The sequence below is a fragment of the Rattus norvegicus genome, chromosome 19 (genome assembly GCF_021556685.1).
Source record: "Rattus norvegicus strain SHRSP/BbbUtx chromosome 19, alternate assembly SHRSP_T2T, whole genome shotgun sequence".
NCBI classification, from domain to species: Eukaryota; Metazoa; Chordata; class Mammalia; order Rodentia; family Muridae; genus Rattus; species Rattus norvegicus.
Window position 1 is genome coordinate 45717978 of NC_141552.1, and position 13325 is coordinate 45731302.

The following is a 13325-nucleotide window of genomic DNA, read 5'->3' on the forward strand; positions in this document are numbered from 1 at the left end:
ATCCCCCAGGTCAGTTCAGCCCTGACACTGCTGTCTGGGGTGTTGATGGCAGATCTTACACACTGGGGGTGCAGATCTAGATGGCTGCCTCTGCTTTAGTCTTGGTCTTTGTAGCATAGTGTGATGTGAATTTGAGATTCCCATGACCCCTTCCTTGGGTGTAGTCATTGGTTGTCAGCACTCAGGGTAAAGTACACTTGGTAGTGTCTTATTGATCATGTTACAACTTGAGCGGGCTCAAGGAAGCTGTGTGTAGGGCTGGTTGTAAAGAGAGTGTGGGCCTTCGAGGAGTTCCCAAGCCTGGTAGAATTGTCACTATCCCAGCATTTGATGTGTTCATCCACAGAAACTTAGCCAATCCCATTGACCTTTATAGATTGTAAGCTTCTTCCCCAGGTGGTCAGTGGCAGACTCTGAATGTCTTAATTCATTCATCACGTGGAGTATCTAGCTGTATCCTTATACTGTATAGGTTTTCACTTTTAAAAAAGATTTATCTAATTTATTTATAGGAGCACACCGTTGCTGTCTTCAGACACACCAGAATAGAGCATCAGGTCTCATTACAGATGGTTGTGAGCCACCATGTGGTTGCTGGGAATTGAACTCAGGACCTCTGGAAGAGCAGTCAGTGCTCTTAACCACTGAGCCATCTCTCCAGCCCAGGTTTTCACTTTCTAAGTTACTTGTTCAGAGTTAAGTCTAGAGCTGTCCCAAAGGGCTCCTGAATAGCAAATCATTTCTATCTGGAAATTCCAGGTATGGGAACTCTATGCTGTAAAGCAGGGACGAAGACTAAATATATCTTTTAGATGCTAGATTGTCTAGTGCTAAATTCACAGAAATGAAAAATTGTGTGTTCTTACTTGACTGACTTGTAAGTAATCTGTTGAAAGTGTTTTCTTTCTTTCTTTCACCAGTTGTTCCACACTTTTAATAGAGCCATCGTCCCAAGACCAGAAGGAGGTAAGTGTTTATTTATCCTGTTCGCTTCCAACCCCAAGCTTTTGCTGGGCTCCGTGTGTACCCTCTTTAAGCCCATGAAGGAGCCTCATTGTTTGTCCCCTAGAGCTTTACTGTGAATTCTCCTGCACAGTCTTTTGCTGTGTGTGTCTCCACTCGTGAATGATGATGGGAAGCTTTTCAGTAGGCAGCTGGTAGCTTTCTGAGCTCTTGAGGGCCTTTGCAAGGGGTCCTCGGTCCATGGCTTCCAGGCCTCCTTATCCTGTCATTCGTCATTCTAGATAGAAGTAAGCAGATTCTCCGGACCACGTTTGGTTGGGAATAACAGGATGCTGTAGGGGTCCTGCGCATGCTCTAGGAGCTTCAGGCATTTTCAGTAAGGCTGATGAGAGGAGAGAATTTCCTCGGCAAATGTGAGAATTAGTTCAGATAGTTTAAAACAGTCATCCTTGGCCACAATGAGTAATGAAATAAACAAGAATGGCCCAGCCTGGTGGTGAACCTCTGGTCGCCGGGCAGATTTGTATGCACGAGCACTTGTCATAAGGTGGTGGTTCTGTGCAGCGTGGACTTCAGGCAGTCAGGACTGAGAACTCCTTCGTAAGCTCCTGGCTTTGTTCTCTGGCTTGGGCTGATTTTTGACCAACCGTGTAGCACCCATGTATTACTGTTACACCTTGAAACCCTCTGACCTTGCAGCTAGACTGTGTCCTATACAAGACACATACACTTGGGAAATGGTAAGCTGTTTACATACAGCACAAGAATCTGTGAAATCAAGGTTATGCTTAGCGAAGCCACAGGAAAGGCTGTGTTATGTACACATGGTTTCAAAACAGTTGCGGTCAAAGACTAAAGATCTGCAGCCTGGCCTTGGATGCTGACTGGCGCTCCACGGTGGGGCGCGTCCACGCAACACCTCAGCAGTGCGTCCCTCCTTTCTGTCTTGCCAGCATCTCTGTCTTAGGTCTCCCATCCCTCACATTCCTCTCCCTCTTCTCAGACTTCCCCTTATTGTCTCTGCTCTTTATCATAAAAGCGTTGAAACATACCTCTCCTGGAGATGGCTTTGCACAGCAGACGGAAACAACGTGCATTTTATATAATGTTACCAATAGTGGATTCTCGAAACCTCTGTTCAGTTTTCACCATTAAAACTCACTTTAAGCCTATTGATACAGATTCTGAACCAAATTTATATCCAAGGCCATAAATCCCCAGGAAGCGAGCGCTAATGCCACAGCCCCTTGGGCCCTGGAGCAGCGGCCAGAGGTGCCTTTTTCCTTAGGTTTTGAAGCAAAAACGTGATCTACAAATATATGCCAACCTGGTCATAAGCAAACATTTATATTAGAAAAAGCATAAAGTTATATTTTTAAATTGGCCTGTTGTAGCATATGAATCATCTGTTTTCAATTCAAATTAGGAAGATAATAATGCTATTAAAAAAGCTTGGTGAAGAGTACAAATTATCAAAATTTTAACTTACTTGTTGTTTACCTTGCTGTCCAGATAGCATTCAACGAGAACTTTTTCTTGAACATTTCCTTCCTGTGTTAAGCAAAAGCTCCGATGCACGATGGGAAACCTTCATGTATATTTGCAGTTTTCTTTAACTCAGCTACTCTTAGTATTTTGGGCAAAATTCAGATTTTTTTTTAGGTAGCTTCTTTAGAGATGGCTCCTATATTCTTTTACTGTTTAAGATAAACCATAATGATTAACTTAAAATGTTATGTTGCAAATTGAATTATAAGTTGATAGTTGGCCATCTTCATTTGCATCACGAAGCCTCTTCTGTAAATGCATAACGTTTCCACTATATCCTTTGCATGGGAAATACGTGATTTTCAGCAGTTCTAGAACAGTGAAACAAATGTTACATTACCTTAATGTTTTCCTTCTTTTCGTAAGGGAAAGAAATACAGTGACTACTTGCCCCTTACCATCTTATAACTGTTTGTCTTAGGTGCACAGTTGGATAAGATGGGATTCACAATTCTCAGAAAGTGCATCAGTGCTGTTGAGACACGAGGTAATGATCACGCTTTGCTGAGCAGCTTTATTGGTGGAGACCCGTAGGTATGTGACACCCGAGCCCGCCCGTCTCGGCCCTCAGTGCATGGCTGCGTGCTAAGGCATGAACTTTATACGCAGCACGCCGTTACTCCCGCTAACTTACTTTCCATGTAAATGTGGGGGGCAAACTTCACATACTTCTTTTTTGCCGCAACAAGTGAGGTCATTGTTAAAATGGAATCACATTTGCTTGTATATCTGTTATCATAGAAAATACCACAGGGTGGATGGCTCGAGTGGAAGTTGCAGCTTCACAGTTGAGGAGGCGGGAAGGCTGGAGTGCAAGAGGTGGTAGGGTTAGTTTTCTCTGTGCCCTTGGCTTGCAGATGAAATTTCCTTGCTGTGCCTTTTCTGTGTGTATACATGTCCCTTCTGTCTCTTTTGTGTATTTAGATTTGCTCTTTTTTTTTTTTATAAGAATTTATGTCATGGTTGGGGTAGCAGGTGTGTGTGTGTGTATGTGTGTGTGTGTGTGTGTGTGTGTGTGTGTATTTTTAATGTTACATTCCTAGGTTCTAAGGTTTAGAACTGCAGGTCGCCGTTCAGCTCATTCTTTGAAAGAATCAGCCCAGCAGGTGGAAGACTGATTCTTAGCACATTTTGTCCAAGCTCCTTATTGCTGCTTTTCTTACTCCTGGGATCCCATTAAACATGATCTTTTGGGACTGGGGTTGAGCTCAGTGGTAGAACCTGGGATGTGCAAAGCTCTGTGTTTGACCTTTAGCACAGATACATTTACACACATACACGAGATACAATTTGAAAGTAGCGAAGCTCAGAGATCTTTTAAATGTATTCTTTGAAGATTTTATCCCTGTGCACCACGCATTTAGATCATATCCCCCCCAACTCCTCCCAGAGCCACGCCCACTTCTTTCCAATTTTATGCGCCCTTTTTATTCACCCTTCCAAGTAATCTACTAAATCCAGTTTTTGCAGCCCCTATACTCATGGTGTGGGACTATGCTGGCTAGCTTTATGTCAACTTGACACAAGCTATGGTCATTTGAGGGGAGGAACCTCCATTACAAAGACGGAGCTATAGGCAAGGCTGTCAGGCATTTTCTTAGTTGGTGATTGATGGGGGAGGGTCCAGTCCATGGTGAGTGGTGCCACTTCTGGGCTGACAGCCCTATGTATTATAAGGAAGCAGGCTGAAGAAAGCCATGAGGATTAATCCAGTAAACAGTGCTCCTCCATGGCCTCTGCATCAGCTCTTACCTCTGGGTTTCCATCCTGCTTTACTTCCTACCCCAAATTAATTTTGTAATGAATGGTGCTATGGACACCTAATCCAATAAACCCTTTCCCTCTTTCCTCCCCAACTCGCTTATGCGAGTTTGACTTGATGGTGGCAGTGACAGACAAAATCTATTCAGTGCGGTGTGCTGGACCCACCAGGGCCCCACCCTGAAAGCAAACAGACTGACCCCAGCGCCCATCAGCCGTCCATAGCTACTCAGGTAGGGGTGTGTTGGAAACTGACTGACATTGACTCCCCAGATGTTTGGAGTTTCAGACAGTCGGGGCAGTCCTGCTAACGGTTCTTTCTGTGCCTTGGCAGTCACCCCTCCTTCCCACCTTGCTCTTTGGTTTCCACTGACCTGAGTTTTGTCTCTTAGGTTGCTGTAGTGAACTATTTTAAATGTTTCCTCAGTGGAGTCATGATTGCAGTCGGTAGTCTTTTGGAACCTAGCTTATTTAACACAGGGCTTTGAGGTTTTTTGTGCTCTGTGGATCACAAATCACTACCTTTAAATTTGTTTCCCACCAAGATCAGACAAAGGTCCACATTCTGCTGTAGCCATCAGCACACCAAGAAAAGGTAATGGTTTATAGTAACATTATTTTAGAGAAAACATCATATATTAGAAAGTAACACAGACACTAACATCTCTCTGGCGGGGTGGGACTGTCGGGCAGTTACACCTACATCTCAGAATCAGTCAAACCACACACACTTATTTGCTCATAAAATTACATGGTGTATGGGCGTCCATCGCTCATCCAGCACCAGAGTGAGGAACTTACGTCTTATCCAAGGTGAAGGATTCCATCAAACACTTGCTGCCAACTTCTGCTGCATGTTCATCACGGTGAGCATTTAACAATACTGACGTCACCTCTAGTACGCAGTCTCACTTAAGTGCTACCGGTGCGAACTGGGAATTGGCTATTTCAAAAGCGCTCACCACTTGGTGACAATGTCCAGTAATAACGTTCTGGAAGCACTGTCCTAGGAAAAGCATTGTGTGTGTTGGAGAGAGAGGGTGCACACTTACTACCTTCCGTATTGCTAGTGACTGCTACTCGGAATCTTTTTTCTTAACTTCTTTACTTAAAACACAGTCCAATTTAATCCTGTATAAAACAGCGTTCTGTAGAAAATGGCGCAGTGTTCATTTCCTCAGTAACAGATAACCCGCCGTGGTTTCGCCCTCGTGCCAGTCGGAAGGAAGCCAGTCTGTTAATTAGGATTTATTGAGCAATCTCCAGGTGTACAGAGCCTCGCCCCAGGCCTTTGGAATAGACAGTGAAAGTTGGCTCCATATACCCGTAAACCAGGAATAGTAGACAGAGCAGAAAGATTTGTAAGTAATTGAATTATTGCAGGTGCTAAGATAAAAACGTAGCAAGTTTGCACAGTTTAGGAGAACCTTGGTGTATGACTGTTGCTGTAAAATTATATAAAAATTCTGTCTTTTATCCCGCACTAGGTCCGGCTCTGTAGTGCCCCAAGACATCCGGTAGACATCTTCATCTCAGTCAGCAAAGCCTCTCACCCACTCTGCTCCATCCCATATCACACTGCCGATGGCTTCTCTCTGAGCCTGGCAACAGTCTCTCTACCCATCCAGTTCCCAAGGCAGATTGCCACCATGCCAGACATACATGTGTCTCCAACCATCACATACTCTCTTGAATTCAATTAAATCGCCACATGAAAGAACACACAACACAATAACCTCTGATCCAGTTGATAAGTATAATTGCCCACCTAGACATCCAAAGCCCTGTACACATCCATCCCTTAAGAACACTCATAACAACCTGTAAATACAGAGTGGAATATTAACACCTGCCTCCATGTTCTCTTGGTGGCTTCCCCTCTCCAGTCCCTTCCGTCCCAGTCTCCTCCTCTTCCCTCAAACTTTTCTCCCGCCCATCTTTCCTTCTTGTCCAATGACAGGCCACATTCTATCTTGTACCTGCCTTCACCTGCGTAATGACATCATCCTACATATGACAACGGGTTAGAAGGCTCGGTGCTAATTGGGGACTGTGGTGTAGGAATGGACTTTCTTAGATCTAAGGGATGAGGGTTATATCCTGGCATTCAGAGAATTATTGACTAAGATGTAGACAGGATGTAGCTAAGGGAGTTCAAACTTGATTGGGAAGGAAACACAAAACTTTGGTCGTAGTGAAAGCATGTACCTAATGCATTTCCCCGCAATGGTGCTAGAGGGCGCTAAAGAGCAAGCAGGCTTACAGCGGTTAGCAGGAAAGGAATGGCTGTGACATGTGCAGAAGCTACAGAGGCTGGACTGCTCCCTGAGTAGGGTGACCAAGTTGGCAGAGGTGCACATAGTTCAGAGCTACCACGTGACATCACTGGTCACATAGTGCTTGGATACTCACCGGACTGCTGCAAGGACTTTGGGAAGAGGATCAGGGACACATAGACATTTGTGACACATCCTTGCTGCATTTTGTGCCTATGGATTCCAAGTGTGTTAAGGACTGTTGTTGGTTTCTGCTTTAGGTAGTGAAACCTGAGAGGAGTAGAGCAGCTGTGGAATTAGAGGGGGGTTTTGTTTGGCTTTCAGGGCACAGGAACAGCCATGGGAGGCTTCCGTGGGAGTAATGTGTGAAACCTATTCACCGGGTTCCCGGAGTTTTAGGGATTGTATGTGAATAGGGATTTATAGGAAAACCTCTGTTTTAAAAGGTCTAAAAGTAGTCAGATCTGTGTGTCCAACTGAGAGATTAGCCTGTTAGATGCTATGCAGTTGAGGCCTAGGGGAGTTGAGGAGCATTTGCATGGTTCCTGTTCATTCACATTCAGTGCTTTGCTGTAGTCCCTTCCTCCTGTCTTCTCTCATGTGACATCTACTTTCCGTAAGCCTGTGGGGGTAGCTGACCTGTCCTCGATGAGGAGGAATTTCCCCCGCCCCCCGCCTCGTTGGATGTGAGCTTTCCTGTGCAGCTGTGATGTGGCTCACGGGATGAGGTGCTGCTCTGTATGTGTTTCTGAGGAAAATGATGGCTTAGCATTCTTCTTTGTCCTCGGAGCATCCTGATTCATGGAGGCCTGGAGGATCCAACTTAACTGAATGAATGAATGAATGAATAAATAGAGTTGGATCTCAGTTTTGAAGGTCCCAGTCCATGATCAGTTGCTCTGTTAGCTCTGGATCCATGGTGAAACAGCACAGCGTGCCTGGACTGTGTAGTAAAACCACTCATCATATAGCTAGAAAGCAAAGAAAACAAAGAGGAAGGCTTCCATAGTCCTCCTCCAGGCCTCCCTGGGGCTGGCCCAGGGACCTTCTGCTAGGCCTTGCTTCCTAGATGCCAATCCTCCAATACATGGGCCTTTGGAAGGCGCTCTGCTTCTGGACTCCCAAGGCTCTTGCTTATCTCATAATGGGAAATCATTCCAAGGGCCCTGAGGTTGTATCTCTCACAGCATGACTAGAATTCAAGTCCACGGTTTCTTTACCAAGACTTAAAAACTCTGCATGGGGCTGCCCCATGGCCAGGAGGCAAAACAGCATCTCCCAACTGTTGGTCTGAATTCTACAGGGGAAGGAGAATTGTCCAGGTTCCTGCTGCCGTGGGCTTTGGGCCCAGGAGTGTTGGTAGAGGTGTTGGTGTTTGAGTGAATGTGCTGCACCTGAGGTGTGAGTCAAGCGAGAGGAGTCTGGTGGAGCAGGCTCTCCAAGTCACTCCTCTGAGTGACTGGGAGCCTTGAGGTCTAAGCTCCTGTGAGGTACAAAGCCATGCTTTGGAAGGCCCTTAGCTTCTATAAAGAATGTGACAGGAGTTTGTGTGTATGCTTTCACTCACCTGGTTTGTGGAGATGAGCTGGCTTTAGGAGATTCCCTGTGTTCTCCACCATTATGTTTTTCTCCCCCGCTGTAGTTTTTTTTTTTTTTTTTTTTTTTTTTTTTTTTTTCTGAATCCGGAGACATTTGTGTTGTTCCTCTGTTGCTCAGCCCCTGGTTTTGTTAATTCCATTTCCTGTGTTTATTTTGTTTCTGAGAATCTACTGTTTCCTTGGAATGGAGAAATGTCTTCCTTACCCTTTGTGTGCTTCTTTTTCTGTCAACATGCAGCGCCTTGTGCGTAGGAAGCACTCAGTAAGCAATTGCTTAGGCTCCGGCATCCGAGGGAGAGAACCGACATGTCATATTGGCGAGTTGACAAATTACAGGTTATAAAGTTATTGGAAGGGCTGGTTTTCTATATGTGGTTAGAATTAATATTTCCATGTAACATATATAGGAGCTGATGTCAGCATCTTTATGAATTATGGGTAATATAGAAGACAGAGAAAGATCATCTTGCATATGGAAGAGAGTGAAGTATTTTAGAGCGTGAAATATGCTTACATAATTTTCTCAAGTAAATAACTCCCCTTCCTAGAAAGGAAACATGCCTAGGACTTTTTTTTTTCTCGGTGGGCGTGCATAACACCTAATTTTGAGGTATATGTACTATAATGCAAGCAAAAACAGTAATCCTTTTTTTTGTTTTTGCTTAAAAACATCTTAGTTGCTGTTTTTTTTTAAATAGTCATTATGTTAAAACTAAATTTGTATGTCGATTTTGTTTATGAAGTTTCTCTTTAAAACCTTCCATATGTGCATAATTTGAATATTCACTTTACTTTTCTGGAGCAAGGCATAAGATGTTGGCGCAGGCAAGCTGTCAGCTATCAGATTCAGCATTGTAACAAGCTGCGAATTCATGGGAGGGAAAAGACAGGACAGACCTTGATTGTCACATCTAAGTAGCTTCTTTTCCTTCCAACAGTGGAGTTTCAGATGTTTGGCTTGGGGATGGATTGTGCTGCTTCCATATAGTGCTCAGCCGGTGTGGGGGCCCAGGATGAGTTTTTCCAGAAGATAACGTACAGTTTCACTATTAATCTTTGGAGGCGTGTTTGGGTGGTAAGGTGCCCAAGTGAAGTGGCAGCATTTGACCGTGATTTGCAAAGTACTCTCACCTCACCGAGGGCAAATTCCGTGTGCGCCATCTCTGTTTTAATCAGCATGGGTGTGAGGTGAGAGTGGGCGGGAGCAGAGGACAGTCTCAGTGGGAGGGACTGGAGAGCCAAGAGGCGCCTGCAGAAGTGCAAAAGCAAGGCTGAAACGCTGCAGCCTGAGCCAGGCAGGCTGGAATAGTCATTGCCTCAATTAACGACTTTCTCAACTTCAGAAAACTCACTGGGAGAAGCTGTTAGCTTTAAGTAAAGGGTTAAACTAGTAAGGGTAAATGTTTGCAAAAGGACGGACTTCCCCATGTCCCTGCTTACCTCATGTCCCTGTGGTGGAAGGTTGGCGAGGGGTGGTTAATTCTTATCTTGTTCAGTGGTTCCTTTCTCACTGAAGAATTCTCCAGCTTTCCTTCTTCCTTTGTTTACCTGTGGTTTTCCTCATGTCCCTAGGCCCTGGAATCCATGCAATAGGAGTGAACTTTGTCTAGTAATTAGGTGAACGATCTAACGGTGGGTATGTGTGTGGTTGGATGTAGCACAGGGGCAAGAAAACAGCAGTGGCGTATTTTCAAGGCGTGCTGTGCGCGTGTTTAGACAGGAAACTTGTGAGCTTGGTGGAGTTCTCTGGTTAGTTTTTTTTTTGCTGCAGGTTAGTGGTCTTGGTTTTGTGTGTTTACACCAAAATCAGGTAAGTTTGTGATGTCTTATCTTTTTTTTTTTTTTTTGGTTCTTTTTTTTCCGGAGCTGGGGACCGAACCCAGGGCCTTGCGCTTCTTAGGCAAGCGCTCTACCACTGAGCTAAATCCCCAGCCCCGTGATGTCTCATCTTAATGCCTCTATTTTCCTGTCGCAGTGGATGTTCCTGGACTCTAAAGCCAGACCTCACTAGCACCTCAGCTTGGGCGATGTCAGCTCATATCTTCATCCTCCTTTTACTATCACTGAAAGTGGCTGTTGCCTCTGTCTCTTCTCTACCATTGTGGTAATGGGACACGTTGAATTCCCATCCCCATCTCCACTCCCCCACCACTACCAACCATCCCCCACCCCCCAGCACAGAGGTAAACTTAGCAATTGGTGCTGCTGACGCTAGGGAAGTGCCACTGTTGATTCAAGGCTGGAGGAATCCACGTTTCTCCCTCCTCATGGCAGCCTACGTACTGAATAGCTCCCCTGACTTCCCACGATTCAGTCATCGTGTGTGTCTTCTCTAACAAGCAGCAAAATGAACTCGTTGGGTTTGTACCCTTTCTGCTCCTCGCTATGATGTAGTCACTTGAGCAGTAGGCTGTCTCGAGTACCAAAAGGGACAGATGGTAAAGAAAAGGTGCTCGGAGAACAGTGTGGCCATTGCATTTTCTCGTGCATTGTTGAATATTCTGGGCTTCTGGAAAATTCACAGAAGGGGAGTAGAGGGCGATTGCTTGGTTGCCTGGAATTCGTTGTTACCTGGTGCCATGGCTGCTTAGAAAACATATGGCGGTTTCAAGGCAAGGCTGATGCTTTTGTCTGCGTGGGGAGGAATGAAGCAAGGCTTCCAAAGAGCAGGAGCCAACTTCTGCCTTGTGCCTGAGGCTCTCTTCTAATTTATGTTAGTCAAAATTTTCCATCACTTAAGCCTGAGTTGTGTTGTGATGAGTTTATTTGGCTCTCCTATCCATCCCTGCGTACTTTAATACGTTGATTTTGCTGGCCACACATGTGACTGGTGTAGTTCAGTCGTGTATAGGAAAGATACTGAAAGATGAGGATGAGCTCAGCCAATTCTAAGACAACTACGGTGTCCCAGTTACCTTTACTGTGCCCCGATGATCACCATGTACTAGCAATGTAAGGAAGGAAGGGTTTATTTTGACTCATAGAGTTCAAGATACATCGTAGTGAGGAAGTCAAGACAGCAAGGACTTGAAGCAACTGGTCCCATGACCTTCAGCATCAGGAAATAGACAATGTACTCAGGCTAGCTTCCTCCTATTTATGCATTTGAAGACCCAAGCCCATGGAAGGACTGGATCTAGTTTATCTTCCTTCCTACTTCAGTTAACCTGATCACAAGTACCTCAGTAGGCATGCCCAGAGTCTACGCTAACTCAGATTCCCTCACAGATGCAATGCAAGGCATGTTCTGTGGGTTACTCTAGGTCTTGTCCAGTTGACAGTCAGTAGTAGCGGTCAGGCATCCTTGAGAGTTTATTCTGCATTCCTCTTTATGAGTGATCCCAGGCAGTTTCTTGGAGACCATTAGAAGAAAAAAGACTCTTGCAGTAGGGACAACTGTCTGCATGTGAGCCTCAGTTTCATAGAGACGATGGTCTGCGTGTGAGCCTCAGTTGCAGTAGGGACAACTGTCTACATGTGAGCCTCAGTTGCATAGAGACGATGGTCTGCCTGTGAGCCTCAGTTGCAGTAGGGACAACTGTCTGCATGTGAGCCTCAGTTGCATAGAGACGATGGTCCGCATGTGAGCCTCAGTTGCTAGAGTTCTGTCTCTGCTTGCTTCATTCACCCTCAGTTACCAACAGCACCTCCAAGAGTGCCATATAACTGCCTCTTATGATAAGAGTGAGTTGTGCTGTGCAAGAAACCTAGACGTTGAGGAAACTCAAATCTTTTCTAATAGCAAGCAAACCCTTTCTTCCTTATAAAGGAAGGGGACACTATTTCTAAGGCCGTAGGCAACCTGCTCTACGCTATAGAGAGGCATATCAGAACAGAAGGTGCTAAGGCAAGGTTTTACTGGCTGTGCTGGGTGGCTTGTGTGAGAAGGTGCTTTGTGAACAGTTGAATGTGTTGGAACAGATCTTAGCTGCTGGGCTGGGTTGCATGTGACCTCCAGAGGCTGGTGTGAGCTGTTGATGAGTTTGAACAGCAGTATGTTGAAAGTAGTCTGGAAGTTGACTGATGAGGATCAGATAGTAAAAGGTGGTCGGCAGAATGGCTGTTGGGATTCCAGACATGATTTATCTAAGAGGTGTTAGCGTTTAAAGGAGGATATGTACAGCATGGAGATGCTTCATTGATTATAGAAGTGTTGTATGGTCACGTAGTCGCACTCCTGCTTGCATGGTCAGAGGAAGTGAGGCCAGCGTGTCACATAGACTACAGGTTGTGTTCACTGGGATACTGTGTACAGTAGCCAAGAAATGGGAGCATCCTTGGCATCCAACTGATGACTGGACACAGACAGTGTAGTTCATGTGTACATACAGAGAGCTGTTTAGCCACAACAAAACATGGTCTTGCCATTTGCCACAACACCAAAGATTACTAGGTTAATGGAAGTAAGCCTGGCGCCAAAAGGCGGGCACGAAACTGCATCTCCATGACCTCACTCATAGACGTTTTGAGCATGTGGCTGTCACAGAAGTCAGGAGTAGAATGGTGGGTACAGTAGGCTGGGGGTGGGGCAGGGTGGGGCATGATAGCATGCAAGTTAGCATGGTGGTTGTAAGAAGTGCCGGTGAGCTCTCGTTGCCAGAAGGAAAGAATGAAATGTTTTCACCAGGGAGAACATTGCAGGAAATGAGCACTGTTATAAATAATGATGGGAATCTCATTATACATATGGAAATATAATGCTGTGTGTATATGCTAGTGTGTTGGGAATGTATACAGGCTTCATATTTTTCTGTAATAGTTAAAAAAAAGGTTGACATTCTATCAGATGCACGAGGAAATAAGGCAAGAAGGGACGGGCAAGAGGCGACATCTGACAGGAAAACGTACTGTGGGCCTGATGGCCACAGGAAGGAAAGGAAGTGGAAGCAGAAGCCGACTAATGTCCCAAGCCAGGCCCATGATAGATTCAGTCCAGGCTGAGGTGCACGGTGAGCAGTGAGTTCGTGAGGAATAGCGTTTGCTTTTAGATTCTCGGAATCCAAGGTTCATGTGACATATGTGTAGGAGTTCAGATGGAGCTGTGAAGAGAGAAGGAAACCGTCTCAGAGGTGAAGTGTGAAGGGTCATTCTATAATGAGGTCATCATAGAATCCGAATGGGTCCTTGTGTTGAGGGGACGATAGTGAGGACAAAAAAGTCCGAAGGAACTGTAACTAAT

The 13325-nt window shown here is 45.2% G+C and overlaps 1 protein-coding gene across 17 annotated transcripts in view; it reads left to right on the forward strand.

Moving 5' to 3' along the window:
• Arhgap10 (Rho GTPase activating protein 10) overlaps window positions 1–13325 on the forward strand; it is a 267994-nt gene that overhangs the window by 135911 nt on the left and 118758 nt on the right. For all 17 annotated transcript variants that reach the window (XR_015643473.1, XR_015643474.1, XR_015643476.1 and 14 more), the window contains 2 exon segments: window positions 921–966; window positions 2933–2998. Coding sequence is in view for 12 of the 17 variants with exons in the window: in XM_087595148.1 (XP_087451274.1) it covers window positions 921–966; window positions 2933–2998 (112 nt within the window). In the remaining 5 variants the exon portion in view is untranslated.